A 26041-nucleotide genomic window follows, 5' to 3' on the forward strand; every position below is an offset into this window, starting at 1 on the left:
CCTTTGTTTATAAACCAGTTCATCAGGGTTCTTGCAAGTGCATTTAAACACAGAATACTTATATACAGTTTCGTTACAAAATTCTAATTTTAACTCCATAAAAACTATAACTAGCATTATAACAAACATTTTTCAATGTTTGGGGAGCCTGTATGAACTTGTTCCACATGAAAATATCCGTTTTCAGTGGCCTACCATCTAATATCTGCTGCAGGCGAGGCAAAAATCTCACAGTGCAGGAAGGCGCTGTAACCCTCAACTGTGGCATAGTTTTCACCATCCGAGGTCAGTATTAAGGGAGCAATATCTGCAGAAGAGAACGCAAAATGAGCAGCGCCGCATTTCAGAACTGGGAATATAAACACTGTCCCTGCATCAGCCCCTTTTTCAGCAAAGGTCAAAGGCTGAGCCGCTTAATGGGGATCTCACTGCGTTTTGGAACCAGTTGCACTGAGCAACTGAGCTTTTGTAAGCTTCGCTGACAAAGGTAATAGTAGTTGACTGCTGGACATGTCAGAACATGAAACATCAATGTGCTCCAGGAGAGAAAACAGACACGGTTCTGCTCCCTCTAGAGACCTCTTTATTAAATAAATTCCCATCACTCTCGTTCTTCAAAGAACAGTCTGAGCATCACACTGAAATTAAAGATTAACAATACACTTACTTCAAAAACAGAGTTGTGGTCACAATTCTGTCCCCAGTGGTTCTGGTATATTTGAATTCAAAAGGTTTTGAGGCCAACCACAACCACTTTTTCGAATAAAGAATATATCAAAGCTCAGGAACGCTTATGCTAAGCATATAATATTGCCCATGATAAGGCTTGTTGCATTAGTTTGGACAATGTATTTCTTAAAATCTGGGGCCAATGCAAAAGAACAGTGACATGGTCACAATCCCCAAGCTGCTCTGAAGCATTCAATCAGCAGAACGGGACACTGCGTCAGGTCTTTTCTCACGGACAGGAACGGCTGGGAGGCTACTCACTGAGGACGTTCACGTTGGCGCTAGCGAGGATGGTGCCGTGCTTGTTGCTGGCCTCACACTGGAACACAGCACTGTCCTGAAGCTGAAGGTTGGTGAGGCTGATCTCCCTGGCAGAGATTCTCCCCCTGAAGGTCCTACCTGGAAAGACCCAGACCATATCAGGAGATGGAGACAACACGACTGTGGAGTTCACAGTCTCCCCTTACTGCTTGAAAGTCAAAGGCAAAGCACACCTTCAGGGTGAAACCAGGACCTTGCTCAACAGCCGGGGAGCAAGTTGCAGAGCACTGCCTTTGCCAGCCGTCCCGTGGCCTAAAGAAAGTGCTCTAGAGCACCAATTTCCAGTAAAATCCCCACACAGACCTTTTAAAATGGTAGTAATAATACTGCTACGCCGGGAAGCAGGGCCTGTGCTCCCCAGCCACGCTGCCATCTGTGCTCATTCAGGAGCACAAAGACCAGGAGCCCTCAATGAGCATAAGCTATCCCAGATCTCCAAAAGATGGGAGGGTTACGGGGTGAGGCAGAGGCAGTAACTCACAGGTACCGCCACTCCACCGCCCTGCAGCTCTCGCCCTTACTCTCTTCAAGATCATATTTAAATGTTAGCTTTATTAAGCAAATAAATATTAACTCATGTCTAAGTGGATGGCAAACCAGACATCACTCAGTGCTTTAGGAGTGGTGTGTTCCCTCTAACTGGGCATAACGCAGGCACATCCCACCCGACCACCGCCTCGAGGAGGGTGCTGGACCTTGCACTTACTATCGATGGGCATCCCATTAAGCTTCCACTGAATGGTTGGCTCTGGGTTGCCAATAGCTTCGCAGAGCAGCACAAGATTTGTTCCTACACTGTAAACACCACCTTCGGGCTCCTTAATCCACCGAGGAGGCTCTGTAAAGAAGGGACATAGCAGGTATCAGGTGCACAGCGAGACAAGTCTAACTCTGCTATTGCTATGCTCCACCAGGAGATGGCAAACGCTGCCAACAGTTCCCAGCCAGCTCCTAGCAGCCTTTTGTGCAGCTGTATTGTATTTCTTACAAACTGATGTTACAAAAGGCAAAATTAGCATCAGCACACATCTATTTCTGTCCTTCAGACTTTGTGAAACGTGTCAGGAAGAGAGTGCAGGGAATGGGCAGTGCTTATCCAAGTGAAAAACAATTGCAAATGGGAGGGGAGAGGCTTGGGAAGGAGGTAAACCTGAACAGGTCAGTATTCTCACCAGGACCCCCGGAGATGAGGCTGTGGTCTGTGAAATGAAGTGAGACTATTTCAGCAACTCAAGCAAGATGCAAATATCCATCCAGCTCAAATCCCCCTCACCAGGCATGAGCAAGTGGCTTCTACCGACTTGCCCGGGAGAGCTGGAGGGCAGAGTACGCTGATGCAGCGGAGCTCCACGACAGCATGCAGCTCCTCCATCCGCTCATCTACGCCTGCTGAGGAAATGCATCGTGATTTTCGGTATTCTGGTTTTCCACCATGTGTTCCGATGAGAGGCTGACCCGTAAGGTATTTAGCAATGATGAAAAATATTCTCTCACCACTAGGGCTGAGAGAACCATCACCTGGAGGAGTGGTCTGGAAAGGTTGCCCACAGGGTGGTGGTAGAGGAGCAGCAGTGTGCTGCTGCATTCGCTGGGCTCTCCTCTTTCCCAGCACTGCCAGCCACACTGGACTAGCTCTAGGGACACCCTCTCCTCTGCAGATCAGCCCCTGAGCATCAGGTACCCACACCTCATTGGAAAAACACAACCATAAGGGAGGGGAGGGATGGAAGGGTGGGGGGAGAATTAATCTGATGAATGCTTTGTTCTCTACAGAGTGAATGCAGGTCTCTGAGCCTGCCTACCTTTCAGTGGGCAGCCTCAATCCAAAACACAGCCTTGAATTCATCATTATCTCTCCCTGAGAAGCAACAAACTTCCAAATTTTAATTCCAGGCCTGACACTACCTCTTCTGCATGTGCTGGGCAGATCACTGGGCCTCTTTCCCTATTTGAAGAAGATGAGCTAATGTATGGGAAACATGAGGATTCATTAGTTAATGCTGGTAAAACGCTTTGAAGATTAACAGAGCTGTTGCCTGGTAATACATGTCCAGCTGTCATCAGTGTGATATGCTAAAACAAAGCATCATTGCTCATATTCACGCAGATATATTAAAAAATCACCCCTGGATACACGAGAGCTTCTACACACAGTCCACCACTTCCACAGTAGAGCATTCATGAAGGGATATTGTTAAACAACATCTAAAGACGTTAGTAAAATTCAAGATACTTAAGCTTGTATAAAATTATAACATCTTCAGATTTCCTTCACACGGCACAGGTTTCTTCTACCACCTTCCTCACGCAGGGCTGGGGCCCCCCCATAGCGCAGTGTGTGCCGTGACCATACTTGCTACATTTCCTCGTATTTGGCATCAGGAAAAAAGCTCTTGCAAGCAGCAGAGCATTTTGGTTTTGCAGCTATTGTTCCTTCTCCCCCTCTCATATACATTACGTTTTCATCAGGAAAATCATAGAATCATGGACTCATTAAGGTTGGAAAAAACCTCTGGGATCATCAAGTCCAGCAGCCAACCCAACACTACCATGTCTCCTAAACCATGCCCTGAAGTGCCGCGTCTGCACGTCTTTTGAATACCCCCGGGGACGGCGACTCCCCCACCTCTCTGGGCAGCCTGTGCCGGGTCCTGACCGCTCCTGCAGCAAAGACATTTTTTCTAAAGACAGGTCAAAGGCATAGAGATGAAAAGCTCTGCAACAGTCCTGATTAATTTGTTTGTTTGGGTTTTTTTCCCCTCTAGATCTGCCGCAAACGCAGTACTTGAGACAGGATATTTCCTTGTATCGGAGGAGGTGAGACACCAAGCACTGACTGAATACAAACTGCACGATCGATCCCTTCCTGTGTTCAGCCGTGCATACGCTCTGGAAGTGAGCTGCAGGTATATTATGCTACTGCTTTCCTTCCTCTCTTGCTGCGGTTGCCCCAAGGAAGAGACGCAGCGGCGACACCACAGGCAACGAGATTTTTGCCAAGTATGAAACGTAATTTCACAGAAAGGCTGAAGAACCTCTTTTCTGTGTGGCAGATAGGCTATACTACTTATAAGTGTATAATATGTACGAATAACAAAATATACTCGTATTTTTTGGCAACTACAAAGCCCAGTGTTTGCACAGTCAAATAATTAATCTGTGTGAGCAATACGGTATGGCAAATATTTCATTGCATAATATACCTTTCTTGTATACGGGGCTAAATGTGGGGCTCCTGATTAAGAGATTTATGTCTTTATGGGAATATAATGACAGGTGCAAAAATAGAAGGGAGCTAAAATGGGCATCTAGTCCATCCTTCTGCAATGGAGCAGGATCATCTACACCTAAAATGCTCCTGATGGATCCAAACTTTCACCACAGCCTCCCATGCTGTCTACGGCAGCACTACGCTTTTCCCCATGACCAACTAACCGACTTCTGCCCTGCTGCAAGTTCAGTCTGTTGTGCCTTACGTTATCCCCAGGGCACTTTGTGAAGAAACTTCTGTTCATCCGAAGGCTGGTATGCATTCCCCAGATTCATTCTTTCCGAAATTAAACGTATCTAGCAATTTTTTTCTCAAATGCCATGTTTTGAGCTCTGTGGCTACCCTTGCTGCCTTCTGAACTGTCTTGAGTTAACCCCAGCGCTGATAAAGTGTACGATGTAAAACTGGTTAAATTATGTGAGGCCTTATCAGTCCTCCGTAGTCTCTCTTACAACAACATTTTTCTTTAGACTTTCCAGGATGATTCTTTGCTTTTTCTGTAAGACTAATATTTCCAAGTCCTGTTCAGCTTACGCTCCAGTATATCCTCCAGACTAGTCTAACCAGACGTTTTCCATCCTGTGCTTATGAAGCCAATTAGTGCTGCCTAATGAGACTTGCTTTGCACTTGTGCTTACTGAAGCCCATCCTTTTTATTCCAGACCATTTTCCGAATTTGTCAGGATCATTTCAAATTCTCCTCACGCCTTCCCAAGGGCTGGCAATCCCTCCCACCTTGGGGGCAGCAGCAGCAGCTTCAGCCGCGGTTACCACCTTGGGGTCTGCTTCCCCCGCGTTGAAGCCGCTTTCCAGTGAAACACAGGACTACAGTTGAGCCTGATTAAACCAGCCAGCCATGTTTCTGCCTCACATTAATTTCATCTGTTTTATTCTTCTCTAGCTGAGTAATGAAAGTATCACAAGACTTAACTGCAAAGGCCCTTAGCTATTATACCATTACTATAATTAATCATTATATTGTAATAATTATTTCTGTTAAACACAGTCTAGGAGCCTCAGCCAAGATCAAGGTACCATGAGATCAGGCACTGGGATAGTGACAAATTTTAAGGTTATATGTACCTTTTATATTGGGTTGGGGGGATTATATACAATAAACAAACATTTGAAGGCAAGACAATTTGTGGGCTTGCTTCGCTTTAGTTTTTTTTTTTTTTAATAATTCTCTCTCATTCTAATAACAACGATGGGGTTTTTGTGCCTATTCCAATGTTCCTGGCTACACCTTTCCTTGCAAAGAGAGATTAAAATGCTCAAACTGTCAAGCAATTTTTTAGCTGAATATTTTCATATGCTTGGTAATAATTGCCTGAATCTTTGCCCTCAGACTACTGTAGGATTAGTAAGTGGGCTGCATGCAAATATCATTAATTAAGACTGTTATTTAGAAGGTTGGGGTATTGGTTTGAGATCCTCAAATACCAGAAAATGTGCAGAAACAAATGCAAAGTCCTGATTTATACACCAGCACTAGATTAATCGTTGGCAGTTAATAGCTGAGATAATTTTCCTTCCATGTTTAATTTTCTTCTCCCTGCACGCGTCCTTTGAGAAGAGCCTGTCAGGTGCGAGGATGCCCCACGTCAGCATAACCTCCCTGAAACCAACGGGAATTAATGCTCACATCCACCAACTCAAGATCTGCCCTTGAGTGCGCACACAGAAGTTGCTGCAAGAACGATGAACATGTCGAGCGCTGATTAATGGTAGTGACATTTTCTGGTTAGAAATTCTAAAAGACGGTGGTGTTTGGGCTCAATTTTACCTTGATACCCTGCATGTGAGGTGACTCCTAATAGGAAGACTCCCTGCTAGTGACAGTAGCCATCATTAGTTACACACACGGGAAACTAATTTGATAGCAATTGCAAAAGTATTTTTTACCTTGCAATGGCTAGAGTCGGATTATTTCTTTTTATTTCTTTTTTTTTCTTTTAAAGTGCTTGTTTGTTAATGAGCAGGAACAACAACTTGCCTGAAACCTTTTCTCCCTCTAGAGACGGGGGGAAAAAGGGGGTCAATATTCTGTACTGCTTAATTAATGTTATTCCTCCAGTATTTTAGTTTTCGCAGGTCCTGCAGTTTCTTTGAAGGATTCAATTTTTACAGCCGAGAAAATCATAGCCAGATTGTTAAAATATTCAGCTACAGCAGAGATGCTCCAAACCATCTGGAATGATTTCTAAGAGTCAGCACTTCCCCTTTATTGCAGCTGAAAACTTGCCATGCCCTGGTATCCCCCTCTGCCACACTTCCAGGAAGGGAAAGACGACTGTAAGGCACAAGGTTACGTCAAGTGAATGGGGATCATTCATCACATACTGGGAGAAAAGGCTTTTCCTCAGCTGATGAGTAAACACAGAGCAGGTAGCTGAAAGCACCTTTCCTCCCGTCAGGTCTCCTGGTGACCATGGAGTGAGAAGCAGCACAGACTAAAATGGAGCCGTTGGCAGACTCCGACAGTTTAATACTGCCTATGATTTTTTTTTTTTTTTTTTTTAACGCTGCAGAGCAAAGGCTGGAGCATTTTTCATCGGTAAAGAGAAAATGTTTTCAACAAGTTTTTCAGCTGTGCTTCAGGATTCTCATTTTGTAGCTATTTATGGGCAGAATTGCTGAAAGAGTTGCTGTGATGGTGATACTTCTGCAGGGCTTGCTCGTCTCTGCTAGGTCTCATCGGAGGGCTGCTTTGCTCCTGGAAGCGAGCGTCTGCACCTGCCTCGTGTGAAGGGCTCACACCTTCAGGGTTCGGGGAGTAGGAGAAGAGAGAAAGGAGGAGGGAGGGAGAGCAGGCACCGTGCGCCTCTATCTGCGCTCTGCAAGATGCCTGTCAGGAAGGCATCTTGGCTGGCTTCGTTAATCTGCCGCCTTCTAGCAGCCACATAAATGGACGACGACCAGACGGACCCACAGACACACCAGGTTCTCCGTGTTGCTAGCCCAGCACAAGCAGCCAGCACTGACCCTGCTGAGGCACGCGACCCGGGTGTGTGCTCACGCGCAGGGATGCACCACTGCACACAAGCGTGTGATACGCACGAGTCTAAGCCCAAGACAATCTATGAATGCTGCTAATACAGTATCGGTCGCCCTTCCAAGCGTGCAGCCTAGGTTGGGAACAGCCCTTGGATACTCAGTGGGGTGACAAAAAGGGTCATATTTCAGGTTTTTTAAACTGTTAGTATTAGTAGAAAGTACTTTTTTTTTCTTTGTTTCATAAGTTTGTATGATATTTTTCAGGGGCTATAGAAACAACTCTTAGCTCAGGTTGTCCCTATACAAAAATGATAGCAAGGGAGCATGTGAAGGAAGGGAAAGAGGGGTGGTACCGTGTTTTATCACTGCATTTTTACAGTCCTCCCTAGGCATTCACTTTTGGTGGAAGCCAAAGAAAGGGAATTGAGCTAAATGTACCTCGGATCTGGCCCAGTATAGCCATTTTCACACTCTTTAAAAGCAAGTAGAAAAATCAGATCTTTTGATCTGACATTCAGATTAATAAAAGACAGTTCATCAATATCTCTGCTCGACTAACTCACATCTTTAGAGTACTGGATCTGCTCATGTATTTATACTCCTGTTCACCACTTTGTAGAGCCTTCATGGTTCAGGAAAAAAAAATGCATTATTTCTTTTTTTTTTAAAAAAGGCGCTACCTTCTGCAAGCTTCCCAAAACTATAAGGCGGGTCCTTGGCTAGCACAAATTGATAGACTTGAATGAATTTATGCATTACACCGAGTCATATTAGCAAAGGTCCTCATTCACTTCCCTTTGAACAGCTCTCCGTTCAAAATCAATAAGCTTAGTAAAGTGTACTCAGCACCTTCCACATGAACGTGGAACTCATGCCTCGCTCTCCCCATGGGGTTGCTTGCCGTGCACTGGTACGTTCCTTCATCGGCTGCAGTCACTTGGTCTATCTTCAACACCTTCCCAAAATTTTCTGTTTCTGGCTCGTCCTTGGGCAAGTTTCCAGTGACCTTGACCCAGCTTAGATGAGGAGTTGGGCTAATAGCAAAGAAAAACAAAAAAGATTTTGAGTTGAATACCAGGCCACTGTAACGCTTCATGTTAGCAGAGCTGCTGGACTTGGCGCGTACGGTTTGCAAGGTGAAGTTGTCAGAGTCTTTTGAGCCCTTTTAAAACACTGGGGCTATACTAAGGGTTATACTATAGACTACAACTAGTCTATACTGCTTCTTGATTTGAAGGGCCCCTACAAATAGGTTCTTCGCAGCCAACACCGGGCCATGGCATGAGGCTGCATTCCTTGCGAGCATATTGGCACGGCCTGCGGGAGAGGGAACAGAGCTCATTTCGTCCTACTCTGAAAGGGCACTTGAGGACAGACAAGGAGGTGAAGACTTCATTACAGTGACTTCACTCGGTGCTCTGCCTGGTTAGAAAGGTGGGCAGCCACTGGAGATGGCTGAAAATGCTCCTTACATTTTCAGAAAGCAAACGGCATTGACACAGAAATTCGGGACAGACTGTTGTCTGCACATTCCCAGCTGGGCTTCGCGACCCCGCCACCATACACGACGCAAATACACAGTGTCATATCTGCTTACTCTTGTGTCCATCTGTTATTGTGGCAAAATGCCCGGGCACAAGCTACTCAAAGTCCCAGGTACCATGAAATTACGTTTTTCCACGAGCAGTGACCGCAGCCGTGCAAGTATCCTATTATTTCCTGCAAGAGCCCTTGCCCTGCTCTTGTACCAAAGTCAGGCACTGTGTTGCCGTGGTGTTGTGTTGAGGCAATGCCCTCCTGACACTGTCATTACTCAGAATATAAGTCTTCAAAAATGACAGATTGGAAATGTACTTAATTCCTTATTTTGCAGTTGGCTGCCCCTGATCTTAGTTACTTGAAATCTGGCTCAGTCTATCCGCTTCTGTGGTTTGTGGACATTTGGTGGGATAGATTGGCAGAGCTATCGTCAAAGCTGATCATTTTTCTGCTGAAAATGGGAATTTTAACAATATTGTTAAATGTTGTTTTATTTTGGTCTAAATGTTGCATTCTTGAAGGCTTTGAGTGAAAAACATTTTTTTTCGTGATCAAAGAATTACTTAGTCTTCTTTGAGAAGTGGCTACTTTAAAAAAATCCCACTTTTTATTTGAAAAAAGAATGTAAACAAAAGTTTCTTGGAAAATTTTGAGTGAAATAAAAATATTTTTAAAACTTTTTTTCCCCAAATAAACAGCCTCATTTTTTGACTTTCTCTTCTTGTACACGATATTAATTCTTGCACATGAAAATTCATGTGTGTATTTCCAAGATGATTTGCCTTTTAAGTACCTTGAAAACACTGTACGCTCATAGCTGTGGACTTGTGGAGGAGGTTTGCGCGCCTGCGAATTAGCTTGATGGGTAGTGAATTAGACAAGGAAGTGTTGCAACAGGGAACTAAAACTCACTGCAGATACTTGGAGTGAATCCAACAGAGACAAGCAATTCACCTTCTCTCAGAAATGGCAACCAACTGCAGAGGCATAACCTTGCCAGCTCAAACGAGCACTGCCCTTTCAAGCCCACACGGAAAACCAAAATACCCTGAACATGTTTGTTCAGGCAGATAAATATTCTGATTTTATAGAGGGGGTATAATTGCACAGCCTTTAATAGGAATTACCTATCTGCTAACCACAGTCTGCGTTCACAGGCCTGCAGCTCTACCATACAGCATGAGAAGACCATGATTTAAGTCTCTGTTCAACAAAAAGCTCTATCACAAATGAACCAGAAGTGACTGTGCTTTCATTGTGGGTTTAGTAGCTGGAGAGGTTTTCATTTTCCCTTTTTCTCTGGTGGCAACTCTTCAGGGGCAGACTATTGCATCTACAAGCACATAGTAAGAACTGGAAAACTGGACTGCGTCCAAAGTGGAGCTTATGCCTGTCTGAGTTACTGCAGCAGGAACAAGGCCTGAGAGAGGTATTCACAGCTTCATCGTGAGGACTGCACATTTATTTAGCCATCCCCTTTACTTACTTACACTTATTTTGTCCTGTGCTATTTACAATAAGGAACAAAATTGTCGTGATTTCCCATCCCGTACCATCTACTTTAACCCTTCCCCTATACTGTTATACTGGGCATCTCCTCGTCGAGATATTCTGCCATGCTTAGTACAGCCGGATCCATGACTAGAGCTTGAGCAGTGCTCCAACGTAAATGCTAAAAGCAATAAGAAGCTCGGGACATCCCTGCAGCACAACACACCAGAGGTGTGCATAGGAACCGGCCCAAGTAGAAGACACGGGACTGGAACTAAATTTGAAGTTGGCCCGTTACTGTTAGCTTTAGCAGGATCAAACCAACACGGCTGACTCCAGTTCTCTGTATTTTAACATAGTTGTGGATTTTGTTCCTCAACATGCTGTAATCTGTGAGAAGATCACGGAAGGAACATCCTTGTCATGGAAATTCTGGATGCTGGCGAACGGATCGCAGGAAGCGGCCAGATCTACACGTGCTCCCGAGCCAGCATCTCCCGCTGCTACGGGGCTAGGTGGACCACCGGTTTCGCTCAACAGGGAATTTCCTTAATGGATATCTTGTATTACGTCGCTCAAGAGCTTTGCTTTTAAAAACCTGAAGTCTGACACCTGGAAAAATGCTGAATCATTTTTGAGCACTGAACCAAAATTGAATTGGCAAAACTAGAAAAGAAACATTGCAGGTTGTGAGCCAAACCACAGAAGCTGAATTCTGATGTTACTTAGTTTCTCAACATCTCAACAATAGTTCTACCGAAAAAAGTTCCATAATAGTTATTTTAAATATAACAGTAAAAAAAAAATCAATACCACAATATGACTTTAATTACCTGTTTATAAGCTACAGCAATAACAAATACATGAATATTGCATGTTAGCTCTGCGCTGCTTCGCAAGGAGCAAGCATCCTATATAAAAACTCTGCATGGAGGTTCGATATAAAATTGTTTGGGCAGGCAGGTATATTCATTTGTAGTTGTATAATTTTTAACACAGCCTTTTCTTCCATCAACTCTATTTCAAAAGGTGATTAAGTTTGTGCAGTGTTGTGCATTACTCACAGCCCTTCAGCAATGCATTCGAGTAGCAGGACACCTCCCTTGATGACAGTGACTGATGAGCTACTGCCAGCGGATTCAGGAGGGATCAGCAGTTTGGGTTTTCTTTCCTTGATAAAATTTGCTAAAAAATAAAATAAAATAAAAGTTAGATATGAAATCTTAGAGCCTTGTTCATCCTTCAACAATGCCACAAACATCACTTCCGTCAGAAGGTTTCGGACATCAATTTGTAAATTTTCTTTTCTATTTATATGGTTTGAGACTAATCCCGGGCTCTCTTATTTCTCCTGATAACAGTCAGAAGATGGCGACAGCAATAACAACAGGCAGCAGTACCGGCGAAGCCCCTTTTCCTACAGTCTCATGCCCAGCTATCCAAGCACTGGCCCCTTCCATCATGCACCGCAGCCCGCCTTGGTACACTGGTCTGCTCAGGCGCTGATCTTCTGCTCCACACCATCTTTCTTAGCACTTTTCTTCTGCGTTGGCTCTCTGCCATCTTTTAAATCTCAGATGAACCCCCATCTTTCCTGACTTGAATATCCCACAGAATTGTCCTTCCTGCTACAATTATTAAATCTACAGTAATGGAGATACAATTTGTAAGGAAGACTGTTAAAATAATAAAACAAGATTGACCTGCATTTGATTTCAACGGACCATTTCTTCCAGCCTGCCAAACAATGGTTTCATGATGAAATATGCAGAGAGTTAAATGGCTACCCGGTTATCACTATAACAACAATTAGCACAGTAATGAATAAGTCCCCAAATGGTACTAGTTCTTCAAAAATAGTCAGTTACGGATGATTTGGTAAAAGACTGCATGCATCTCTCTGAACCATTTTCTAATTCCCTTCGCCCTCCCCTTGCTTTGTATCTCCACGGATCTGTGTCACAAGTGCTCAGAGCTGCAGCAAAACACATTGCTGCCTCTGGATATACTCGCATGTTTTCCATCTGCCCTCCACCTCCCGCTGCCAAAGGCGGGCAGTCCCCCTTCCTGAGCAGTGACAGGAGTTCAGACATCTCTCTGAGGGGAAAAAAAATCAGGTTTTGATTGTCTGTCACTCCGCATAAGTCCCGCTTGTTCTGCTCACAAGGCTTAGCCTCTGCGGGCCAGTGCTTGAGGACTGATCAGTGCTTTAAGTTATCCAACCCGAAACACTGGAGGAGAAACCCCTTTTCACAAACTTTTGTGCTCCTCCAGCAAAATTAGGTCTTTCAGAAGTTTAAAATTGGGCATTTCAAAAACCAGAGGCTCTCAGAAGCAATTTAACCAAATAAATCAGAGTCAGGAGCTACATACAAAACCCGAGACTACAATTTTTAAGTATTTTAAACAAAATTAACTGCGTGGAGAATTGCAAGAACAGTCACCAGCTGCCTTCTGACTTATCCGCATTGCCTGCACAAACTTCAGCAGAATATTCGCAGGACATTGCTCCACAAAGAGGGGAACACAAAGCGAGGGAAGACCTGAATCCCCAGGATGAGAAGTGCTTCGCTGTAGTGAGTGTCAGACAGGGCAACGTCCAGCCACGGAGGACCACCTCCCACCCACCGCGAGGTGCAGCGGTACACGGGGACGATTAACGCAGGGCACCGAAAGCTCTGTAAAGCCACACCTTGAGCTCACCCTGGAGTAACGCAGCCCCCCTTTAGACATGAATTCATGGTTCCAAACCATGGGTACCTAACGCCAGCATCTTCGTAACTGCCAGAGGGAGATTCGGAGCATCCAGCTCGGCTCCTGCTCTGAACTGATAACACGAGAAACCCAGGACGTCAGCCTCCTTACTTACATCACATTATGAAATGTGAGCGCTATTTCTCGAGTAAGAAAACTACCTCTTTGTTAAAAACCCTTCAGATTTCTGTCAAAAAGTACAAGATGAGGAAATTGTACTCCATGGACCACTTAAATCCATCCCATCGCAATAAAAAGGCTTTTATGGGTTTTTTTTTTTTTCCCCTCCTTTTTCCCGAGCATTTCCTCTCAGCTGGTAGATTCTCAGTTTAAAGGCTAAATAACAGACGCATTCAACTCACCCTTAGTAACCGCAGCTTTAGGTGAGCCTGAGTCATTAGCATGCTTAACTGAAATAAATAAAAGCGACAACCAAACACAGACATGCATAATCGATATAGAATCAAAAGAAACTATAAACCAACCAAAACAAAAACATGCCCCCCCAATTTCTGCCATAAAAGAAACAAACAAAGAAAAATATAACGTAAAGCAACAGACGAACAATAAATTTCTGAAAATACAAAGAAAATCCAGGGGTGATATAAGCATTACTCCATCCTAGCTACCTAGTATAATAAAAAAAATCATTGAGCCCTAAGTATCCACTATAAAGAAATTTTATAAAATTTATGCAGCCTCTTTTTTCTTATTGCCTACATTTCTCTACCTATTGTTTTTCTTTTATACAGTCCCTCAACATGGACTTGGCACGGAGAGGAGTGGGCAGTCTCAAGCTGAGTTTACAAAAGCCTTTAAGTACGAGCCTCAGGTTTCGCCTGCACCCAGCCTCGTGGCCTCGGTGGAAGGTGCACGCACTGAAGTGTTTTGCTGGGCCGCTGCCAGGGCTATCAGCAGCCCCCCAGTCAAACCCCACCTCCCATTTCCGTAAGCTGTGGGGGGGGGGGGGGGGGCTGGACCCGTTAGAAAAGCTACGGAGAGCAACCATTCTTTTTGATATTTGTCTCACATTATTATCCTAAGATATGGTTTAAGCAAGTATTAAGATATACAAACCCACTACTAATCCTTTATCTTTTTATCCCAATGAGAAAACTCTCAAAATCATATATTAAATACTAGGCTTTCATTCATGAAGAAAAATCTCCTTGGCTTTCTGGGCTGCATAAGCCCAAAAGGTCAGAAGTATTAGTGAAACAGAAGACTGATATTAAAGCACAGGCAGCCTCAGCAAGTGGTACAAGTGATACCAGAAGCTATTACAGCCAAAAGAGATTCAAGCAAAGCGGGATGGATCTCCAGCTGGTATGAGCTGCCTTAGTTCCATGGGCTTCTGCTGGGCTTTGCTGATTTATCACAGCTGAGAATGTGCCCCGGAAGGCTGCTTTTTTTTTTTTTTCTCGGATATTTCTATTCTTTTCCTCTGTTTCTGACATCGATACCTGCACACTGCTTGTATTCGGTGGCTTTACAGAGCTTGAATTAGCAGTTTGATACCACGGTGTTAAGCATACACTGAGCATATGCACGTGTATGGCAATGGGACAGCAAACCCAGCATGCCCCAGGGAGATTCAGATGCAGGGGCATTCCCTGAAATCATCTTTTGTATAAGACCCTCACAGCCTACAGGAATACAGAGATGTCAAAATAAATACAATGTGATGTTCCCTACTCAGCATTTCATTACGGAAATGGAAAATGCATTGAGTGTCACTATTTATGCTCAAGGAAGCCTGCAAAGACCTGGAAAGCCCCGTCCTTCCCAATTGCATCGCTGCATCCCGACCAAACCAGGCCTGGGCCCAGGGAGGAGGTGGACACATGAAGTCCTCAAGACCCATCGGTGCTGCAAAAAGCTGTTGTAAGTTGAATTTAGCCCTTAGAGTAAGGTTAATAATGCAGGATTAAGCCCAGTAAGTTGCATTTTCTTCAGAGACAATCAAACCAGAGACACAGGACACACACCTGCATTCGCTGATGCCTAGGGAGTTAGGAAAGAAAAAAGAGGGAAAACAACAATAGAGAGCGAGAAACTACTCATCCACAGACTTACAACGGGAAACCTTCAGCGTCATTGGCATTTTCTGTACAATCGTCCTCAGCCTTGGAAACGCTGCAAAGCAACAATAATCACTTCGGCTGTCATTTTCTTCCACATTTGCGAAGTAGAGATCTCCCTTAAGGCTCATGGAGACCCTTTCATCTTGCGGAATGTGCTGCAAATCTAGCAAGAAAAAATAATTATGATATGGTAATGATACTGAGCTGTTTCACCAGTATGACTACTAATGCTGTCCTGTCGTCTGTTGGCTTCCAGATACTGAACGCAACTTTGATGCAAAAGAGGCAGAAGGCCCAGCATAACCAATGGGTTATTTACCAATATTCGACATACGATTGATAATCGGCAATAAACATATTCTATATAATAATATATTTGTATGTAAAGTAGATGAAAAATAATTGATAAGGAAAAAAGTGATAATTAAAAAAAATTCTGCTCAGGTCAAAGGAAATTTCCAGCACCCTGCTAGAAGTGCAGCGATGCTACGGAGGTCGCCGTTTACAGCCGCCCCCCGCGGCCAGTCTCCCAAGCACTTTGCGCTTCCCTAACTACAGGTTACAGCAGGGGAGCGTTAGCGTGAGCTAAGGTTGCCGTACTGTCTCGTTGTTGATCCGGCCACATGCAGGTCCGGGCTAAATACCTACGTCAGGAGCAGAGAGGCTGCCTTGTAAGATCAGAGGTTTAACCTGGCACCCTGTCTCTGGAAGGACTTGGTCAGCATCAGAAACAAACCCTTCCTGGCATGGAGGCAATCTGAGTTATTTTGCTTCCCAAGAGCCAGAAAATCCTGCAGAACACAAATGCTGAAGAATAATGTGGCAGAAACCCACAAGGAGCTGATTATACACACCTGACAGATTTTTTTTTTTCTTAGTATTATAAATCAACCATTAGTTTATGAAAAGAGGAAAATAGTAATGATAGAAATAATATATTGACACATTTTATCCTCTCTTCTGTAAATGCAGCAGTCCCGGTTACTGGTAGATTCATTCACTGATATGCAAGCTTTCTGATATCTCATATTTAATAACATGTTGTGTCAATGCACTCTACAATTTAACTTTGTGTTATGTAAAAACAGATTTCCGTTCTCCATTTTTCAATTTTGTTTTTCAATATCCAGATCTTTTTCCTAAGCACTTGCACAATTACCATTCCCATCAATTATGAATCTGTAATGAAACTGCTCTAGAAGACAAATGTTTTGAGTCTCCTATTATGAATCATGTAAAAATTGTTTACTTACCAATATTCATCCAATAGATATGCAAAGGCGGGATGCCCTTTGGGGGGTTACAGTGCAAAATCACAGAGTCACCATGCTCCACGTCAAGGGGCTCGATTTTTTCTTTTGGGAATTTTGGTACACCTGTACAAAACCAATAACAGTTCCTCTTTTATTGTTACCTTTTGAAGTTTTGCCCTTTGCTTCCCCCTTAATATAACTGTTAATAAGATTATTTACTTGAGCATCACCCTTGACAGTCTCTGCCTTTAGTTACTACTATTATTATTTACAAAGTGACACAGATTAACAACGCTTTTTACTAAGAGTAAGAAATCTCTGCCAGCATTCTTCATTCTTAAAGTGCGCAGACCACAGTACTGAAAGTCAGGCAAGTGAACGGAGGTGCAGCCTGTGACGTCCATGAGCTTTTCTTAGGCTTCATTTTAATGCATTTATTTTCAAAAGTTTTCTAGAGTTCATTTCTTTGCACTGTCCAGAAGGGACACCTCAAAGCCACACAGAACCGAAGCGCGGGGCTAAGATCGGCTTAAAGGACTGTGCACTGACGGGTCCCAGGCTGTTCCTGGGAGATCAGAAACCGGCCTGGGAGCGCAGTATGTTCTCGGAAGTCTTGGCTAAAAGGTGGTTCCCAAGAAGCCACTGCAAGTCAATGCAGGTGAGGACAGACAGCAGCCAGCTCTTCTGCCTTGTGCCTGGAGCTGTCCCAGTTCTTATCCATCTCCAGAATCAGAGGGAGCAGAAGTCTGGTTTAAAGACTATATTGCCTCCTCACCCCCTCAGGTGTAAAACCTTCCCCAGCAAGCTTGTCCTTCAGGATGCAGAGACAGGATTTGCACACGAGAATACACAGGGTTGCACAAAGGCTGCACTATTTGGGCTTAAATATCGATTAAATAATTAATGGATCAAGGACTTGTTTATTCACCTAGAGCATCAGCACTGATGCCAGCAGACTGTTCAAAGCCTGAACGACACTTGGCAAACCTGGGCATCCTGGCCAGTCTCGGCAGCCCAAAATGCAACCGGAGCGCATCCAGCAGAGGGGGAGCAGAGCTGGGCTGGAGCCCAAACCCAGCCAAGCACTGGGAGGCTGCAGCTCAGAGATTATTGAAGAAATTAGTCTGCAAAATGTAACCACTCCTTAAACGAATTTAGCTAAGAGAGTTTCAGGGCTGACGCTGTTTTCTGCTTTCATTCTAGGCAAGTTCAAACTAGCGAAAGTTTCAGTTCAGGGAACTGCATTAAACAGCAAAATTAACAGCAATTAACGCGCAAAGGAATGAAAGCATCCTGGCTGCGCAGAATAAACTGGCACAGCAAAAATTGCCAACCCGGTGTTCAAGTTATGACAGGGAACTCCAATAGCAAATAAACAATTTGAAGCGTCAGTGGTCCGGCGGCTCCACGGGATACCTGCAGTGTCCCATCGCAGGAGTCACACCAAAGGAGGAAGGGTAAGAAAGGCAGGGCCAGGACTCTGAGGAGACTTTATACATTGTAGGAAGAGTAAACATAACAAAGAAGCAATCACAATAATGCTGATTGCCTGAATGCAGACTCTGCGTAGATTTTTATCTCCAGGAGGATTATTAACACATTAGGAATTCTTAGGAGGGGCAAAATGGAGCTAATGAGCATTACCCACTAGGTAGGTGAAATTTCAGATAATGAAGGAGACTGTATATTAAACTCCAATATTTTCAATAGCCTACAGTCTTCGGGCCCTGGAAAATACATCTACTGGTTGCTGGAGAGGTGGAACGTTTTCCAGTAGAAAAAAAGCCGCTTTGTAGATCTAAAGCTTATTTATTCCAAAAGCACATCGCTCTCAGCAAAACATTAAGAAAGCTGGATCAGGTGAAGGATAAGGGATTTCTAACTAAGACAACCAAAGAAACCATCAAGTAGACTAACAGTGAGATCTTCTAGGACACTGGAAACTCTTGTTCAAACTCATTTTCTGCTTCATTTGGCACAACTAAATCCAGGTCTCCAATACCTCAGTTGGGTGCCATAACTACTGGTCTTCTCAGTCAATTTCTGTAGCAAATAATTACAGAATTACACAAAAAGGTAGCAATTTCCACCAGGAGACAGCAAAAAATCATGGTCTCGGTGCCATTTGCTGGCAGCACAGGCGTTCATCCCCAGTGCATGGCCCAGATGGCTGCCTTCGGTCCCCAATGGGGGAACGGCGACTTGAACCCCAGTGACCACCATTTCTAACATGTACTTGAACTACAGGTGGTTGGGGCTTTCGGGCTCCTCCATGCTCTTTTGCTTCACTTTGTTCATTGTGAAAAACACAGAAAAACTTTGATTTTCCCCTCAACACAGAAGTTGGAGTGTTTTGAACCCTTGCAGTTTTGCAAGGGAGGAAAACTCAACTTTCATGATAAATTCCTGAACCAAACCTTCTGACAAGCATATTTTCTTGCTGGGGTCCCATAGGCCTCAAAGCCTAGAAAAATAGCTGCTTCTGAATTCTGCACGAGGAGATTTATTAAAACCAAGAAGCTAATATCACATTAGATTTGGCTCTTGTACATTTGTCTTCAGTATGTATATGTAGGAATTTTTTTTTTTTTTTGCAGTGTTCCTCCGTTTTAATTAGAGGATATTCCAGAACCAATCACTACTGATTTGTGGCTGATCACAGAAACTATCACAGTGGAATTAAGCTCAAAAGTATCCTACAAGATGAATTGTTATCAGGAAAGTGTTTAATACTGTATGGAGTTATCAATGCAGCACATGGACACTGTCAAATTTACAACCAATTGATCTCTTTGCAGCGATACCATTAAAACTGTCACGCCAATCTTTCATGCAATTCCCCACACACAGATATAATGAGAGGGGACAGAGAATCCAGCGTAGCTCCAAGTGCTACCTCTCACATATCCATAACACAGGGGAGAACAACATTATTTGACGACTCTGAGAAAGGCTTGCTGAAGTGCCGGCAGGATGGCTCTCACGACACAAGCGATCAAGTGGCATGTATGAAACAGCCACAGGGAAGATGAAAAACCGCACACCTGACGTCTGTTATGGAGACATCGTCTAAAAGCCCACCATGACATATAAAGCTCTCAAAACAGTCTTGGGAAAAGCTTCACTGCCAAAGTATTATTTCCTGACAAGGCTATACTGTGAATGCTGTACAGCACTCAAAAGCCAGAATCACAGTGTTTTGACAGTGTGTAAACCATGGGAAGATTATCAGTGTCCAGAATAATTTGTGCAAGGAACCAGGCTCTGGTTAATCCCTGGGGTGACTCAAAGTTTAATGGCTGAACTGTACTTGAGATTAGGCTACAACACCACTGGCAAATTAGGCTGGCTGAGAGCAATTGCAAAAAGCAGGCTGGGTCCCTCCCTCCTACTTCTTACCGGTTCAGAAAATGCAGTATCTCAACGAAAAGCAAAGAGGAGGGAGACCAATACAATGCAATATAAAACCTGAATTTGAGTTTAGCAGTATAGACTCAGAAATACAGCAACCAGGGTTGGGGTGCTCTAGTCCCCAGCAGGATTGCTTCAGGTTTACTCAGGTACCTATTGGCACGCTTTGTCCTACGGCTTAGTTTTTGTCCTACTGCTGACTTCACACAGCTATGACTGTATCAAATATGGAATTTATACCAGTTTACAGGATAATGAAGCCCATTCAATCTGATATTTTACATGTTCCTGGGAAAAGTGTTGAGAAGCTGAACTGAAGGACAAAGGTTTCGCCAGGTAACTGTAGAAGTCCTTGAGAAGCCTGTGTCTGGTTTCTACCACTATCTGGTGTAAAATGGGATTCAACTCATTACGTTAAATCAGCAATTAGCAAACATTTTTGGAAGCTACTGTAGGAAAACATCACTATACACTAGGTCTGTTTTTATAACCTTCTCTGTGGAGGCCGTTGGAGTTGTGTCCTGGGCTAGATAGATGGGTATTCTTAAGGTCTTCCACGCAAATAAATTCTTAAAAAGTGAAGGAAAACGGAAACAAGAAATTTTTACATCCTGGAAATTCCCAGCTCTTCAGGCACTTTAATTAGTAGCTGACCGATTTGTTATACAGATCTATATCTCGTGCAGTGAACAGCCCAAGATATCAAAGACTCATAAACATGTCTTCCAGTCACCAGCCACATGAGTTGTATCAAACTCAGCTTGGGCAGCTTCCAGTACTCATCTCAGTTAATCAGTTGATATTCTGATCCATGTAGTATATGCAGTAGTTAAATCTGCAATTTTCATTGCAGCCTTTGAACTGTTTATGAGATATGATCCTGCTTATTTATGGATTTTTTAATTGCTGCATTAAATTGAAAAAGTTAGGAAAGCCTGGCTGTCAGTCCACTCACTCTCAAAGAAGCTTCTGTGATGGAATCAGCGACAGTCTCTTTTTCAGTGTAAATCTCTCTCTAGAGACCTTTCCAAAATGATGGCCATTGGCAACAGTCAGAGCGATCCCAACGATTTAAATGGCCAGAAAAGTTGTCGAAGGTATAGGACACTGGCTTAGGAGGTAAGAGGTTTGAATTTTATTCCCACCACCTGCAAAGTCTTGGTGAGTTACCCTCTTTTGTTTTCTCTTCCAAAAAGGCTGTACTGAACACCTCTACAAAGTGTGTTACTGAGGCCTCCTATTTCAGTATCGGGTCGATATCTTTTAATGATCTCTCAGTATTCAGTTCTGGGCTTTTTGAATATTAATACAGGTTTTGCTTTCTTTGGGAATGCGAGAACTAACGTCATTGGCGTAGCATAGTGTGCTAGTGGACAATTTAATGTTTAGGCTACGTTTCCATCCTCAGATCTTCAGCCTTTTAGAGAAACAGCTTTAGAAATACTGAGCATAAACCTTAATGCACTCTACCATGAAGAGCCTTTTACACTACAGTTAATTAAAGAAGTTTAAACCGTACTTCTTCCTCTGGCTTTGAGCCTACTCACTAACTCAAGCAACAGATTCCCTAAATACAGGAGGAGGGTAGCTGAGGTCTATGTTCTCACCATTTAAATTCATTCTCATGCTGCATGTATCTTGTGCCGATCTGGACTTTGTAAACAATGCGAACATATAGAGATCCTCAGACCCCATTCTTCCCCACTCTCCTTAATGTCATCATATACAGGGGAGGTGTGGTATTTTCATTATGTAGGTGACATTTAATGATCAGTTCTGCTGACATTTCTATTGCTTTCCTGGAATGACTACTGTGAGTAAACAGTCTTTTGTTCTCCTTTTCAGCAGCAACCTTACTTTCCTTCCAGACCCAGTATTCTCCTTCTGCAGTGTAAATGTAATTTATGAAAAAAAACTGGCCTACTCTGACTTGCTGGGTTTTTCTTCCCTTCCTTGGCATAGTAACTTGCCAAGTAGCTTACATTTTACTTGAATACAGCTGGCAAAGCACTGCCACCTCTGCATCATTATCATGAATGCACATAGTGATCTCACATGTACCAGTCTCTGCTTCAAAACTTGTGGGTGAATAGAGGCAATTTATCCCAAACCCTTCTCTGTCAGTGATTGCCTAATTCACGGCGGATCTGTGCACCAGCAGCTCCCTTTCACTTGAGCACAGTTGTAGACTATACAGGACTTTAGAAAATCAAAGGTGTCTTCTATTAGTCTCTGAATCCCGATTTGATTTGCAGCATCTACATTGCACCATTAAATGAAAGAATTTATGGCAGAAGAGTATGAATAAAAGTAAATGTGCCTTAAAAGGTGTGGGAGCTGGGTAAATCTCTCTAATGTATTATTTGTACCATTTATTTATTTTCTGGATTTAGGACTTTGCATGTATTAGCACTAAAATTCCTCTTGCATTTGATAACAACCACATGCTTGTAACTTCAGTTAATTTGTTGCTAACTACCCCCAGTATATTTAATGTCTACTCAAGCTAGTAGAGACAATTTTTCATTAAAAGCAAAGATTATCTGCCCTGAGTACAGATTCAACAATCAACTCATTCTTGGGTTTTTTTCCATTTTTAAGCATCGTTTTTAGCTCAGTAGCAACGGAGTATCAAAATATTCTGCTGCTGGAGGTGATACACCTTCACTGAAACATGACACTAAGGTCTTGAACTCCTCTGAAAATTAATGAGTCTGAGACACTTTGCTTAAGAGAAGTCGTATTAACCCCACTGCCCTGGCCAGACTCCCAAGCAAATAATTATGCCCTGTCTAAATCTCTGAGTAACTGCATGGCTCTCCAGTTCCTGCCGGAAATTCCCGTTGGCATCAGCTGCACTGCCCTACCTGTGGAGCCAACCTACACCGTTAGGTCAATAAACTTCAATTACCGTCCCAAAACTTTGTGCAGTTCTCTACAAAGGAATGCTCTTCCCCTAAAGCACCCGCAGGCTGGTAGAGACTAAACGTTTAGGAACAAATGCAGTCTCGGTAAGTCCTCACCAAACACCAAGCTGCTGCACTAGGGAATACTATGCAGTACAGTGCAACATGAAATAAATTTCCCAAGGAAAAAAAAAAAAAAAAATCTATAAAACTGGCTGGAAGGAAAATAAATCCTGTCTTTCATGGGAAACACTCATCACAATACATTTACATGGCATCCTTAGGAACCCTCTCCCAGGAACTCTCCCAGTCCCTGCGATGTGTACGACTTGCAATGTGACCGCCGTGCCACAACTCTCCCACCCCGGCTGTGCCTAAAATACTTCTCAGGATTATCTCCTATGATAAAAACATGGCAAAAATTATTACGCATGTTTCTCATAGCCTGTTTCATCTGTGCTGACCTGCTAGAAGTAGGTTTTTGTGGTCAGGTGGCCACCTCCTTTCACTGCAAAGGCTCAGAAGACTGTGGAGACGTGTCCCCTGTGTGGACACACCAGTTCTATGTGTGCAAAGTGCTTTCAGATCCCTTGATAACAAAATATTGTAGGAACCTCGAAATGCAGGATCTAGTCTGAACAAAAACTCCACGGCACTTGCCGATTCTCCTCTTCGTCTGTGCTGCTCAGCTACATCGCCCACTCTGCTTCGTGTTCTCACCCTGCTCCATCATGCGTCCAGTGAAGTCTCCCGCCCTTCCTGCTCCCACTAGGAAGGTTCTGCCTCAAATTTTCCTCTTCTAATGTCATATATTTCAATCCTGAATTTATGACTAATTGTATCTTCATTGGTCTGTGTTACTCCCAAACTACCTGGGCTTAAATGTATTGCCCTAATCATGACCTTGAACTTTGAATCAGTAAATTTCTTCCGACTCTTATAACCCTGATCCTCAAAATCACCCATTTCTTCTTTGCCCTTCATCTGTGCTAATGATGGAAGGACACATTTCTAGGATCGCTACTACATTTTTGAGCTCATTTTCCATTCAGCCCCAGGTCTTTAACGTTCTCCCGGTAAGTATTTATACCAAACCCTGAACGCTACTGACATCAAACTAATGAACTCCCAGCTGGTTGGATCACTTCCCCTTGAGCTTTCAAAAATTTGCATTGGTTGCTGTTTTGTGGTAATAAACTGCCCTTTCTCCCATCCTTCCCCCCAGCTTCTGATTTCATGTTCCGTGCTGTGAGATGGAGACCATATTGTCCTCCCAATTTCTGGGCACTCAGTCACGCTTGTCAAGCTGAAATATTACAGTCTTATGACTCTTAACAGCATTTGCCTTCCAGTAAGATGTTTGGAAAGTGAAAGCATCACATGATTCCTAATTCTTTAGCAATTAAATTTCTCCACGGTTAGAGAGATCACTCCAACTTCAGCTCAGGAGTTTCCCCAAACTCACCACGTGTCTTTTACGACGCTTCCCCGAAGTGATTTGACTCAAACCAATTTTGTTTCCTCTGACGATGACCTCCTATTCCTTTAACGCCCACTACATTTTTAATTTTTAATACATTTCTAAGGCTATTTCCTCATCTAAGCCATTATTTCTGTCTTTCATGAACAGTCAATTTTTTTCAATAACTTTACTTTCAGTAACTGTAAGATGGCTACTCTGCCATTTTTCTGCTATTTTTATCTCTCCAATTATTTTAATTTCTGTATTTCCATGGTCTGCACTAGCATTAGATCAGAAACAAATTGTCCCTGCCCAGATTAGGTAGAGAATTTACTAGACTCCAACTCTCATCAATATTTATGCTTTCTTCTTTACAGAAAGAGAAACATATTCGAAGTGGAAGCATCAAAAGAGCAAATAGTAGCTCTAACCAAATACAAATCAGAAAATAATTCTTATGGGGTTTATGGCAAAGGCAAAGCAAGTGTTTTATAAAGGCATTTAAATAGTCAAATCAAAGCAAATAATAGTTTTCTGTCATTGAACATTCAGCTCTCCTGAGATGGCTATTAAAAAGTTTGTACTGATTTACCCACTAACCCACCCTTTAGAGGCAAAGCGGGGCACATGATACTCAGAAAGCAAAAGTAAACTCTAAATGTTTTCCAAATTAATATATCCAGGAAAACATATTCATAATCTACCTAGTTGTGTTTGTCTTAATTGAATTTGTAAGGAGGGTCAGGATCAGCACTTGGAAACCTGTAAGAGGTTGGTAGTCCAGTGGTATTGTCTGAACCCCTGCATTCAGACTTGGTCCTTTAGATTTCTGTCCTCAAAACCAGGAATGAAATTGAATGATTCCGGGAAGCACTCAAATTTTTTTTCCTTCCAGTATTCACTGAATAACAAACAATGCATGTTTTACACATACCCCATTAGTTGCTAGTTCTTCTCCATTTAATTTGAGGAAACACTGGTTTTCATCTCAAAAAAGAAAACAAAAACAGACAAAAAAAAAAAAAAACAAAACACAAAAGCAAAGCAAAAGCCCTTACTTGGAACAATTAGTTCAATTTCTTCTGACATGGCAGTTCCCAGCACATTAGATGCAAAGCAACGATATTTCCCTTGAAAATTAGTGATGATTCCTCGATTTTGAATCACAAACGTTCCAGAGTTGTTAGACGCAACTATCCTCGGGTCAGATAATAAATCGAACGGTTTTCCATCCTTAGTCCAGTTAAAGCTGAAAAGTAATGCAAGTGTTACAAAGGACAATTCACAGAGCAGACAGCACTATGGTGCAAAACCGGTGGTAAATACGGGTCCAATAGCGTGCTATTAAACTAAAAGGAAAAGCTTGATGTAGGACCGGAGAGTTGAATGGCAAAATGACCGCTGTGCTACTACGACTCGTGTTAGCTGTTGGGCACGTCTCTTCTGCTGGACACTTCGCTTTTGGATAACAGACTGGGACACGAAGTAAGAGTACAAAGCTTAGGCAAGGGTCGTAAATGAGGGAGAACATCTCCGAAAGCAAGAGCCACACAGTGAAAGGAGCTAGAGGTCTGCGAAAAGGCCGTGTCTATAGGAGAGTTGGTACTTTTGACTGGCAAGGATCGACAGGAGATACCACGGCTGGACCCAGGAGAAACCGAGATGACTCCACTGAGTTTCTCCTGGTCTTGACATAGAATCACCTGTAGGTTTGATGCTACTGGGGTATGATTTTGGTGAATGTTTGACGTATTGGTTGTAGTTTACATATCTGGAGCTCTCAGATGGCTTGAAATTGGGCTAAAGTGATTCAAAAGCAGAGA

The 26041-nt window shown here is 43.1% G+C and overlaps 1 protein-coding gene across 8 annotated transcripts in view; it reads right to left on the reverse strand.

The window, feature by feature from the left end:
• CHL1 (cell adhesion molecule L1 like) overlaps nucleotides 1-26041 on the reverse strand; it is a 137787-nt gene that overhangs the window by 27492 nt on the left and 84254 nt on the right. For 7 of the 8 annotated variants that reach the window (XM_075095635.1, XM_075095633.1, XM_075095634.1 and 4 more), the window contains 9 exons: nucleotides 25277-25467; nucleotides 16440-16562; nucleotides 15179-15349; nucleotides 13465-13512; nucleotides 11413-11533; nucleotides 8168-8352; nucleotides 1757-1888; nucleotides 991-1128; nucleotides 196-307 (listed from right to left, as the gene is read on the reverse strand). In XM_075095635.1, the coding sequence (XP_074951736.1) occupies nucleotides 196-307; nucleotides 991-1128; nucleotides 1757-1888; nucleotides 8168-8352; nucleotides 11413-11533; nucleotides 13465-13512; nucleotides 15179-15349; nucleotides 16440-16562; nucleotides 25277-25467 (1221 nt within the window). The remainder of the gene's footprint in view (nucleotides 1-195; nucleotides 308-990; nucleotides 1129-1756; nucleotides 1889-8167; nucleotides 8353-11412; nucleotides 11534-13464; nucleotides 13513-15178; nucleotides 15350-16439; nucleotides 16563-25276; nucleotides 25468-26041) is intronic. The other variant, XM_075095632.1, reaches the window with a different exon arrangement.

This window comes from Phalacrocorax aristotelis, chromosome 6, assembly GCF_949628215.1.
Source record: "Phalacrocorax aristotelis chromosome 6, bGulAri2.1, whole genome shotgun sequence".
Classification (NCBI taxonomy): domain Eukaryota; kingdom Metazoa; phylum Chordata; class Aves; order Suliformes; family Phalacrocoracidae; genus Phalacrocorax; species Phalacrocorax aristotelis.